The 11,873-nt window shown below is 59.8% G+C and overlaps 1 protein-coding gene across 1 annotated transcript; it reads right to left on the bottom strand.

The window, feature by feature from the left end:
• Nucleotides 1-8,742: 8,742 nt before the first annotated feature.
• LOC141977979 (insulin gene enhancer protein ISL-1-like) lies at nucleotides 8,743-11,595 on the bottom strand. Its single transcript, XM_074939815.1, has 4 exons — nucleotides 11,499-11,595; nucleotides 10,561-10,744; nucleotides 9,500-9,747; nucleotides 8,743-9,062 (listed from the first exon to the last, which is right to left on the bottom strand). The coding sequence occupies exons 1-4, from the start codon at nucleotides 11,593-11,595 to the stop codon at nucleotides 8,743-8,745; spliced, it is 849 nt and encodes a 282-aa protein (XP_074795916.1).
• Between the last annotated feature and the right edge of the window lie 278 nt (nucleotides 11,596-11,873).

Raw genomic sequence — 11,873 nt, 5'->3', positions numbered from 1 at the left:
CACCCTGCAGCCCAGCTCTTGTCTCCCGCACCTGGGAAGATAAGCCCTAACCTCGGGCGCCCAATGGGGAAACCTACCAGGGCTGGGGCCTGCTGGGGGTGCGCTGGGCTGATGGCTTCCCATGCGGCGTAGCCTCCCCTCGGCCCAGCCAGGCCTCTGGCCGTAACTCCCAGGCTGCGTTCGGTCTCCATAGAGAAGCCATTAAGATCCCGATCGGAGATACGGGGCGTCAGCTGCCCCGGCCATGGGGGCTGTAATTAGGTTTCAATCCTGGGAGCCGTGTGGAGCTGGAGATGGGAGGGGACGGCTCTCTTGCTTTGGGGACAAGTGGAGGCATGGAGAATGGATCCTTCCTCCCAGATCCCACCCCTCTTCCCCTACGGGGTGCCCCTCAGCGCCAGGGCTGGGATGCAGGGAAGATAGCGAGGCTGCTGGACCCTGCCAGACCTGGCGGTTCTCTCAGTCTCCCTCGCTGTCAGCCTGCGCGGCCGGGGGTCACCCCACAGGCTCTCCCAGGGGAGACTGGGGGCCAGGCACCCTGCTAGTCCCAGCCCCTTCCCCACCCCAGCCAAAACCCGTCTGCCCATGTTCCTGGCCGGCCGGAGCACTGATATCTCGTGGGGGGGAGGAGGGCTGGGGAAGGGTAAGAGGGCGTCCAGACCATGGCAGGAGGGGCACAAAGTGGGCATGGGAGCAGGGGGGCAGTGACCCCAAATGTGGGGGATCAGGCCCGACACTGGCTGAAGAAGCCGAGGGGCCGCATTCAGGTGCTGTTAGCGAGTGGGGCTGAGGATGGGGGGACCCGTCGGGGGGGGGACAGAAGGCAGATCAGCTCAGCCCCCCTGCCCCCAGCAGTCTCCTTTCTGAGGGGCCTTTGAAGATGCAGCTACTAACAAGCTGTTTGTACGGGCGACAGGTGGCGGGGGGAGCGGGGGAGGCTGGCGGAATAAAGAGGGGGCTGAAAAACACCTTTTCATCCAGCTGTTTGATCTAAGGACAGCGCTGAATTCATTAGGATCGCTGCCAGCAAGGCCCTCGGCACTGGGCAGGGAGGAACCTGGTCCTAAAGAGCTGGGGAGGAGGTGGGACAGGAACAGACACACAGATGAACACAGCGAGACACGCCACACAGTACATAGAGTGTACATGCCACAACACGCGAAGACACATGATACACGCCTAGACATGCAGACGCAGATGTACACACTGAGACATGAGTAGACATACAGTGTACACGCCATGACATGCCAGACACACCGACACATGCCTAGACATACAGATACCGGCACACAGATGGACTCTCCAAGACACACATAAACACACAAAGGACCCATCCAGACAAACACATGACACACACTAATACACAGCCACACAGGCCCAGGCCTACACACTGAGGCACACCCAGATCCATATTGTACACGCTGCGACATGCAGAGAGAGCCACAAACACACACACACACACACACACACACACACCCCCGCAGAACTACACACAGGCCTGTGTGTACATGCACCCCTGCAGCACTCCACACACACACACACACACACACACACACACAAACACACACGACCCACCACAGCAGTCACACACCCAGACGTGTACGCAGATACACGCGCACAGAGCCACCTGCAAATACACAATTCACAGAGCCACACAAAAATACTCCGATGCCACACTACACAGATGTGCACCCGCACGCCCGGAGCAATGGGATGGGAGTGAGCACCCGGTACAGACACGCTGCAGTGTGTCGGGGTGTGTGTCCATACATGGGTGCAGGTTGTGCTGGGAAGGGCCTGCCGTTGGATGGCCATGCTTGCCGGCTTGCACCATGTGTCTGCCTTAGGGATCTGCAAACATACCCAGAAAGCGTGGCATTTTTCAGGGCCCTTTCTGCTTCCAGCCAGGAACCAAAATACCCTGAGAAGCCCCAAGCTTGTTTGCTTCCTCCCTTGCCCCCCACCCTGCCCCCAACTTCTCCATAAAATGTCTCGACCAGAAAACGCCTATGAAAAAACCAGAAACCTAAATATTGGACACCCAAAGACAACCCCTCCAGAATTCACATCCCCCCCTTGTATCCCTGGGGGTGGAATGTGCTTGCTTGCACTGCTCTCTCTGCAGTTTGCTTCCATGGGGGTGTGCTTCTGTGCGTGCGTGCGTGTGTGTATCCATGAAGCAAAGGCTCATACCTCTGCCTATCTGTGTAAGCGCTGCAGGTGCATTTGGTCCCTGCAGTATGCATGTGTGTAATGTGTGTGCTTGTCTATGCACATGTGCGGCTGTATGTTTTACAGCAGATCAAGAATCAAGGCCCCCCCCCCCCATATACTGGTGTCGAAAAACTCCCGCACATCCGTTTGTACGCACACACAGCCAGGCAGACCCGGGCTCCCTGTTTCAGTTCAGTGCTATGTACTTCTGTAGCATGGCAGGGAAGAGAGGTGGGATGATTTAGCTGGGGTTGGTCCTGCTTTGAGCAGGGGGTTGGACTAGATGACCTCCTGAGGGCTCTTCCAAAGCTAATCTATGATTCGATGTGTGGCCAAAGTTAAACCCAGCCCTGCCCAGCAAGGGGCTTCCCAGAGCCCACAGGCTGCCAGAGCACATGTCTGGTGTCATTGCTCTTGGGCCAGATCCTGAGAGCCTGATTCTTCTCTCACTGCCGCTGGTGCAAGCAGGGGTAACTACTGAAGTCAATGGACTGATCCTGACCTTAGCGAGCTCAAAACCAGGCTCTTGCTCATTGTTCTGTCCCATCACCCAGTGGCCTCCCTGGGAGCAAGACTCTCGGGGCAGCAGTTTCTGGCAGCACCTGGAGCTGCACCATCAGGAGGTCACAGCACCCCCTTCAGGCTAGGGGGAGAGCGCCCGCCCCCACACATGCTGAGCTCCATCTGGCCACGTCCCAGTGAAGCAGCCGGGTTGGAGCCCTGGGTTACATGCATTAACAGCCCTTCCCCTATGCACTCCGGGCTGCATTGCCATGTCACTTGATATATTATCCAAGCTGGGCCATAGCCTGGACTCAAGGACTGGCTCCCCTGGGACCCGCAATGGATTTTTCAACAGCTTGGAATCGGAGCGGTGTTCTCCTCTTTCCTGCCAGGGAACGGTGTGTGCATTGCCTTAGGCCTTTGATTTCCCTCCTTCCATCCCTGCTGCCTGTGACCCTCACTGCCGTTTCCCCATCCCCCTGGGTGAAGGGGTGTATGGACCCAGGGCAAGGCCTGGAGCCGCACTGGGCCAGGGAGGCCCTGCCCCTCAGCAGCTGCAGGGCATGGTGTAAGCAGAGGGGCAGTTTAAAAGGGCACTGCTAGGCCGGTGAGAGGGTGCACGGGCTGCACTGGGCCGTCAGGCTGATGCCTGGAGCCACCGGCAGAGTGACTCCCGCCTTGCTTAGGCCACTCCGGGAGCAGGGATCCAGGTTTCCCTTCTCTTTGGAGCTGAGAACCCGCCCCAGAGGCCCCGAAGAACGGGAGGTTGTCCTGGCAGACGACGCAGATCCTGAGACTGGGACCACACCCCAAACGGAGGAGCCAGAGCCCGGTAGGCCGTGACCCAGCAGGGAGCGTAATTTGGGGTGGACCAATGAGTGGTCCAGCCACTGCAACACCCCTTAAAGGCCCTGGGTCGGGACCGGTGGAGTGGGAAGCCTGGGGCCCTCTCCCCTGCTCTCCCTCCCCTCTGTCGTGCCAGAACCCCCAAAGAGGGAACACAAAGGAGAGACTGAGGCCTGCTATATACAGCCTGGCAAGGCCCCCTCTGGACAGGCAGACTGGAAAGACCTGTAAGGCCACTGCCTGACCACTAGGCCAGCTGGCTAGCGGGCTGAGGCACTGCATCAGAGCTCCCAAAATCTGCCCCCCCCCCAGTTTTTCCTTGTGTTACAGTAGCACCGAGAGGCCCTGGCTGAGATCAGGGCCTCGATTGTGGGAGAGCCCCTGCCTCTAAGAGCTCATAGCCTAAATAGATCAGATTTATTAGCCCCATTTTACAGCCTGGACAGCTGAGTCCCCATCACGGCTGAGGGCCGGGCTGCCCAGAAGGGGTTAGCAGTTTGCAGTCATGCCTGCGCGGGGGAGGCATGTGAATTGGTTTCCTTTAGCCCCACTGGCGCTGTGATCTCTGCGTCTCCTCCTTGTTATTCCAGGGCTGACGCTGAGCCTGCATCCTCCCAGTGCCCCGGGCTCTTTAACATGCTGCTCTGGTGCAGCCGGAAAGTTTCAGCAACCTGCTAATCACAGCCTGCTCCTGGAGAGGAAATCCTGGGGGGCCTGGAGCGTCTGGATCTGGAGCGTCTGGATCCCCTTCACCTGAGCTCGGAGGTGCTCCCCTGCCCCCTCAGCTGGGGTCCTGAGGACTGGCCAGGCAGGGGAGCCTGGACAAGGAGGAGCAGGTGCTTGGGTGGGATGTTTCTGGGGCCCCCATCCTTCCTGCTGGTGGGGGAAGCAGCAGCAGAGGACAGAAGCACTGTTCCAGCTGACAGCCCTGGCTCAAGGAAGATCTGGCTGCTCCAGGGCAAGGCAGGTCAGGGGCACAGAACAGATCAATCCGGCCTGGAAATGCAGGGCATTGCCACAGCGGCTGGCAGCCACCAGGGCAAGGAGCGCCCGTGTGATTTCACATCCAAGTCTCCAGCCCATGTTAGCTACACACATGGCCCATGCACACACTTGTACATGCTACACATATGCCTCCCTCTTACTGCACGCACAGCAGGCAGGCATACCTTCTACAAACGCACACCGCACATAGCCATGGCACGCGCACGCTGGACGCACACATCCCTACACCACACACACACACACAGTCACACACACACTGTGGCTTGGCAGGCTATGGGCCTGCTGCTTGGGAACTGAATTCTTTTCATGTATATTTCTCCTCGTGTCTCTCAGCTCTTAGCTAACACCACGGTGGGGGTACGGGGACGGACGGATGGATGGATGGATAGATCGATGACAGGCCGAATCCTCTTCCCCTTACTGCATCCCATCTATACAGAATGATGCAACGTTCTGTCATCCCATAAGAGACCTGCAGTGACAGGCACCAGGCTTAATGACACATCCCCCTCCCAAGCTCGTTCCATTTTAACTCCTTCCTACATTGACCAGTGCCCAGATTAAACTGCATCGCGGGAAGCAGGGTCTGGGGATACCCCTTCCCCACAACATTCCCAGCAAGGGGGGAGATTACAGGCTCATTGCAGCTTTGGTGGACCAACGGCCTCATCTTTTTGCATGAAAGAAAGTTTCCTTTCCAAAAGAGCTTATTTGGGAGGCGGGTTTTTGTTGGAGTTGTGCTGCCCCCTAGTGGCAAAGTTAGATTCTTCCTTTTCGCGGCTGAGCTTGTAAAGATGGGCCCCGGCAGGCACAGAGGTTGCTGGCTACATGACAGATGCTGACGCGAGTTACTGATTCTGGGTACCCGGTCCCTGAGCTGGGAGCTCAGTGGCACCGAAAGCTGAACCCAATGCGGTGATGTGATAACAACTGGGGTCTAGAATCAAACGGCTTATTCCACAGCGCCCCGTCTGCGTGGGCACCACCACCTCTGGGGAGGAGGCCAGCTGCTGCACCACAGTAACAAGGGTGGCGGATGGGAGGGGCTGGAATAGTAATATAGGGCTGGGCTTTCCAAAAGCGGTTAAGGGAGTGGGACACGCAAATCCCGTCGAGATTCGTCTCTCTGAGGCGCCTACTAATTAATTATTATCTCTGTAGTGCCTCGCAGCCCCGGTCAAGGATCAGGGCTTCATTGTGCTAGGGGACGAGAGAAAGAACAAACCACACGTGACAGAAGCGGGCCACATTGCTTAATGTGTGACTGGAAGGCACTCCGATCGTCCAGGGATGGGTGCGGTATAAGAACCCGGATAGAACAGCATTGTGCAAGGAAGGCGCTGTACGCATAACACAAGGACAGTCCCTGCTCCACAGAGCTGGTCATCTAAAGAGGCTTTTCCGATGGGGTGAAAAGCCGAGCGCCTGCCTTTTTTCCTCCTCCCCGCCCCCTTGTCTCACTCGGCGATGTCTGAGCTCTGACTATTCTGAGTCCATGCTGCAAACCCTGCGGGACCCTCCCAGGCAGCCCTTCCAAGCCGGGCTACCCTTCCATGGCTGAATGACTAAACTCTCCCAAACCAGCTTTCCAAGCAAATTGCCTCCGGCCCCAAATCCGCAGCGTGGCTACATTTGCCATGCGACTGAGTGGGTTGACACCTAGCGGATGCTTGGCGGGATTACGCTTGGCCTCCAGCGTTCTTCAAGCCTGCGCTGGCGAGAGGGAGCCCGGGCTTGGGAGGATCATCTTTCTCCTGAGCCTGGCGTTGCGAGGATTGCCAGAGGATTACGAGCTAGAGGAGGAGGTTATTACTGTCCGTGTCACTAACAGGGCCTTGGAGCAGGGGGAGAGGATGCGTTAACACGCCAAGGATGGCGTACTGAGCGACGCAGAGGGAACCCATTTGCAGGACACAAGAAATTTTATTGGTGCTACCAAACGCAGAACAAGGGGGCATGTTCCTAGCGCCGCCCGTGTCACCTGTTCTGTGCACACCTAGCCAGAGGCAGAGCACGCCCGTCACATCCGCTAACCAGGCCGGCCGGCCACGCAGCAGGGTGTTGGTGTAGGCCGTGTGATCAGGCCGGGCTTTAAGATTTCTTTGAGGGGTAGGCGGTTCGACATTTCCCCTCCTTACCTCCCCCCCCCAAATCCCTGCTACCCCCCAGACAACCACACCCCCCTCAGCCCCAAATATCTATGTTGACGCTGCAAACTGCCCCCCTCCCGCATCCCCCACTTGGCTGTGATTTGCCCAAAGTCTCCCGAAGCCTGAGCACAGGACGGTCCAGCTGGGTTTCGTACAGGGTCCTTCATCCCACCCCCCTCTCGAGAGGCACATACAACAGCCAGAGAGAGACAGGGAGGGTTCGCGGCTCTGGTGGGGCAGGGAGACAAGGGAGCTGGCCCTTTAAGGAGAGAGGGGTATCAGCCCCACCTGTGACACCTGCCCAGGTGAGGAAAAGGGGTCATGTGACCCTATCATGCCTCTGAGATAAATAAGGCAGAGGCTGGGCAATGGGGGAGAGAAGGAAAGATGCTAGAGAAGGGATCCAGTCCTGGGAGTGGCTGTGCCAGCCAGGGAGCCAATGATTGCAAAGAACCTGAGCAGGTGGGCACCTGCAGGGCCATCCCAGGCCAGATCCTCAGCTGGTGTAAATGGGCAGGATCTCCCTGGACTGCAGCCAAGTTTCCCTGCCTCTGGTAGGCTTTGCTGGCCTCCCCTCTGGAAAGAGGGGGTGGGGGGAAGCAGAGTGGGGGATGGGGAGGCTGCAGGCATTGGCCAGGGAGGCAGGCCAGCATCCTTGAGGAGCAAGCTCAGGTGTGGTGCACGCAGGTGCAATCCCACGAGGTCTGTGGAGTTGGACCCAACCGGGCCTGGGGTGGGTGGGGCGTGTCTCTATAACTCACTGTGACCAGTGGATGTGGCGTGCCAGGGGTGGGTGTGTGAATTACCCCTCAAGCCACACTGTGTAGATGGGGCCTGACCCAAAGCTCACGGAAGTCCCTGGAGTGGATCCCCTTCCACTGACTCCGCTGGACTTCGGCTCAGGAATCTAGCGGAGAACGGAGGCCACCCAGCTGTGCTGCTTGGGGTCCATCAGCCGCAGCAGCTGGGAGAAACCTGCCTCCTCGGTGCAGCTCACCAGCTGCCACAAGGGCCTGCCCCTCTGAACCTCCACCGGGCTCCACGCATACGCCTCGTCCTGGGGCTGCGGGCTGGTGGCCACCATCCGGGTCCCCACGGCACCCTGCAGGCTCTGGGGCGAGACCAGAGAGAGGAAGGCTGGGTGACGTGACCATCTATGAAATGAGTTGGCGGGGCTCAGCCCAGCTGACTTGTCTCCACACAAGCGCCTCAGTGCTTGGCTCTCACTGGCTGAGGCGGGGGGTGAGACCAAGCTCCCCTCCAGAATGCCCCTGGGGCGTTGCACCGAGGGCAAATTGGTTCAAGCTTGGATGGGGCTTTAATACAGAACCAGTTCTGATTGGGCTGGGCAGGACAGGGCCAACTTGGGGGGCAGAATAGCCTGTGGATGGGAGAACTGGACTGGAAGCCAGGACTCCTGGGTTCTATTTCTGGCTCTGCCACTAGGCCTTAGGCAAGTTTCCTACCCTGCTCTGTGCCTCAGTTTCCCCTGTAAAATGGGGTCTCCCAGTCGTGGGAAGGCCTCTAAGCTCTAGGGATAAAAAGCACTATATAAAGGTGGAGGGTTACTACACAGAACAGCTCAAACATTGCAGGAGTTTTCCTTTGAATCCCCCTTCCCTGGGCATAAATCCCAGGTAAAAAGTTCCATGACCTGGAACCCACACAATAGCCTGTGAGGTTTGCAAACCTCTGATTCCCTGGGGTCCCCCCCCGATTTACACCTTCTCTTACAGGATTTACACCCCAAACCCCACCACGCCTGGCTGCGACCCCGCAAAGGGACCTTGAGTGGAGAAGCCATCCTGCGGGGCTCATGTCACTAGTGTAAGTAGTGACAGTTTCACACTCAGTAGTGAACCAGATGCTGCTGCGTTCCTAATGGGGATGGCGCCGAGCTTCTCCTGCAGCGTCCCTGTGGCAGAGAAGAGACCGGATTGGGGCTGCGGTGTCTACAAAGGGGATTTTCTACCAAGGCTCCTGGACACAGACAGACCCTGTGGGTGTCTCTGTTCTCCAGTCTCTACTGCCTCTGGGCCTCCCTGGCCTGGGTTGTACCGTCCCGGGACGGACTGCACGTCCCTCTTACCAGGGGTGGCAGCTGCCGCTGGCTCATGAGGTTCCGCTTCTTGTCCTTGCAGCGCTTGTTCTGGAACCAGACCCGGATGACGCGGGAGCTGAGGCCGGTCAGCCGCACCAGCTGCTCCTTCAGCCCGGCGTCGGGGCGAGGGTTGGCCGCATAGCAGGCGCTCAGGGCCTGGAGCTGCCGCTCGTTCAGGACGGTGCGGACGCGGGCCAGCTTCCCTGAGCCGTCCTGGGCCCCGGGGACGCTCGAGCCCATCGCTGGGGGCAGGGAAAGAGGCAGGACGTTAGACCCCAGCAGGATGGGCTCCGGCGAAACACCAGGCAGTGGGGCCCATTGGTGAACTGGAACTCGGCGTGGGTCAGGGGACTGGGAGTGGGCTAGGGAACCGGTCCCCTCTCGGGGGCTAGTTCAAATCGGGATGGCAGAGATTGGAAGCTGTTGGCCAGCTCCCGCGTGAAATACCCTCCTGGTCGCATGGTTCCCCCCCAGCAGTGTGTGCAGACGGCGCTTGCACCGTGGGGGTATGGCCAGTGAGGCAACTCCCCTGCCTTGCCCTGAACTGGGTTTGGCCCGGGGCTCCCCAGGAGCAGCCAGGCTCTGCCTGGGTAGCTCAGCATGGGGTTGTACCAAGGCTGCTTCTCGTGCTCCCCACGGGGAGCCCCCTTCTGTGCAAGCGACCTGGCCCAGAGCTTACCTGACCGGTGCCACTTGGTCCATGCTGATACGGGCCTCTCCGGCCCCACCCCTTCCTGCCCAGGCCACTGGTGCATGGGGCAGTACAGCCCATCCTGCCACAGAGCGAACCGCTCGCCGGGCAGCAGCTGACGTTGGCAGTGGGAGCAGCGGAAGCAGGCCTGGTGGTACACAGCCCCTCGTGCCCGCAACACCAGGTCAGAGGGCAGCAAGGTCTCCTGGCAGCGGGCGCATCTCATGGAGAACAGCCTGTAGGGGAGGGCGGGGGGCAGAGAAAAGGGGATGCTCAGACAGATGGGCATGGGGTGTATAGGAGGAGGGATCTCACTACAGCAAGCCTGGCATGGATGGGCATGGCTGGGGGAGCCCCTTACCCAAGCCTGGCACGGATGGGCATGGGGGGGGGGGAGGGAGCCCATTACAGCAACTCCAGCTGGACAAGGGGCAAAAATCCAGCTGCTTAGCCGGTGTAAATGGGCCTTGTTCCCTTGATAGCCGTAGAGCCAGGGTGATTTAGACCAGCCCTTTCTGGGTCCTGCCCACATCCCATGGGCCTCACCCAGGCTGGCTTCGAGAGGAGCCCAAGGCTGGTGGTCACCCAGCCTCTGACCATCCTGCAGCATCTGTGCAAGGTGAGTGGGGTTTTTTTGGTTTTGTTTTTTCCTGTTTCAAACCAGCATGGGAAGGCGCTGGCCCAGGTGCAACGAGTTGGCTGGTTCTCGGCCACCTAATCGATGTCGGACGCCCGCCGGCCATGATCGCTCAGTGCCGTGGCGTGGGAACCACCAACAGGGGGCACCATGGGCGGCAGCCACCGCCATGCACACTGAGCTCCTCTCTCGCCCCTGGGGCCAGCCCCAGTGGGGTTGGGGCAGAGACGCGGCCCTGGGGCCGCTCAGCCAGCCGCTACCCAGCTACCTGGTCGGTGGGTCGACGTGGGGCTTTGTCGCCCCCTAGTGGCTGCTCCACGGAGAGGTTAAAAGGAGCCGGCCTCGGGGCGGAGTCCCTGGGCTGGAGCAGGAGGCCCGGGGGTCAGTCCCCCCCTGCGAGGCGGGGCCTTACCTGAGGTAGTCGGCTCGGCAGTAAACGCTGCCGTCGCGCAGGAAGCAGGTGGGGCTGTGGGCCAGGCTGAGCCGGCAGCAGCTGCAGCGGAGGCAGCCCACGTGCCACTCTGTGTCGGGCGCCACGCGGAGCAGGAAGGGGCCTCTGATCTTCCCCCCGCAGCCAGCGCACGCCGGCCTGGCGCCTAGAGAGAACGGCACCGGAGCCCGCACTCAGCAGCCACGCCCCACCAGAACCGGGGCGCCGGCGTGTCCAGCAGAGAGCAGGGCCGCCTTGCGCTAGGCACTGCACGGACGCAGAGCGAGAGAGGGCCCCTCTATGGCCGCATCTGGGTCGCTTCTCTTTATCCTTAACCACGAGACCCTCCTGCCTCTCCAGAAGGCAGGACCAGGGGGGATCGGGCCAAGTGGCGAGAGGAGCCCCCCGAACGGCCGCCCGAGCTGTCTCCCTCTGGAAGAAGATGGATTCATGGCTCTTTTTGCACAGGTTTGGGAAGAAGCTGCTGGCTGAATCCCAGCACAGCTTGGCCGTCACTGGGAATCGTGACCAGTTGGGGGTGCTGTGGCATGAGTTTGCTGGGCCTCATCACCATTCCTAGTGGACAGGCGTCCCCGTCACCTATGCCTGGCACTGCCTGGCCCCTTGGTGATGCTCTGGGGGTCTTGGAGGTGGAGCTGCCCTCTCCTGCCTAGCGGGGTTGAGTCTCAACAGCAGGGGGAAACTGGCTCTGGGGTGCACCTGCCCTGTGACCTTTGCTGTGGGGTAGGGGTGGGATCAGACCCAGCCCCTGTCTGCTCTCCCTGCTGCTGCTTAAAAGCGGGGTGTTTCCTCCCTGTGGCTTGGGGGACCGGAGGCCAGAACGCAACCACCTCTGTGCCATACGGAGCCGATTCCCAGCCACACAATCCCTCCCCATGGTCATTATCAGGGTTACTTACCCTGGGAGCCTTCCCCACAGCCGGGCACACAGACCCTCTGTCCTGCCCTCCGCTCCTCCTTCCCAGAGAAGTGGGCTTGCTCTGGCCCCCCTTCCATGAGGCTGGCTCCCTGCCCTCTCCTCTAGGCTTCTTCCTCTCCTGCCTCCATCCCCTCTTCCTTTCTTCGGCTCTTCCCTATTCTCTTCCACCTTCTCTCCTTCCTTTTCCTCGGCCCTCTCTGCTTCTCCTGCCTTGGGCCTCTTCCTTCCCTCTCTTCGGCTTTGCCCTTCACTTTCTCTGCCTCAGCCTGGCTCTTTCTCCTGTCTCATTCCCTGATCTTCTCCCGTCTCTGTACAATCTCGCTCCCTGAGAGTCCATGGGGGGCCAGCCCCCCTT

This window comes from Natator depressus, chromosome 25, assembly GCF_965152275.1.
Source record: "Natator depressus isolate rNatDep1 chromosome 25, rNatDep2.hap1, whole genome shotgun sequence".
Lineage (NCBI taxonomy): Eukaryota > Metazoa > Chordata > Testudines > Cheloniidae > Natator > Natator depressus.
Note: the sequence above shows the minus strand (reverse complement) of the source record. Positions and strands in the feature narration are given on the sequence as shown.

Excerpts from the sequence above, each read along its gene's own strand:
- LOC141977979 (XM_074939815.1), bottom strand. The coding sequence starts at position 11,595 with ATGGAAGGGGGGCCAGAGCAAGCCCACTTCTCTGGGAAGGAGGAGCGG. Across the intron at positions 9,748-10,560 it reads TGCCGAGCCGACTACCTCAG|GCTGTTCTCCATGAGATGCG; the intron begins GTAAGGCCCCGC and ends CCTCCCCTACAG. Across the intron at positions 9,063-9,499 it reads GACCAAGTGGCACCGGTCAG|CGATGGGCTCGAGCGTCCCC; the intron begins GTAAGCTCTGGG and ends CCCTGCCCCCAG.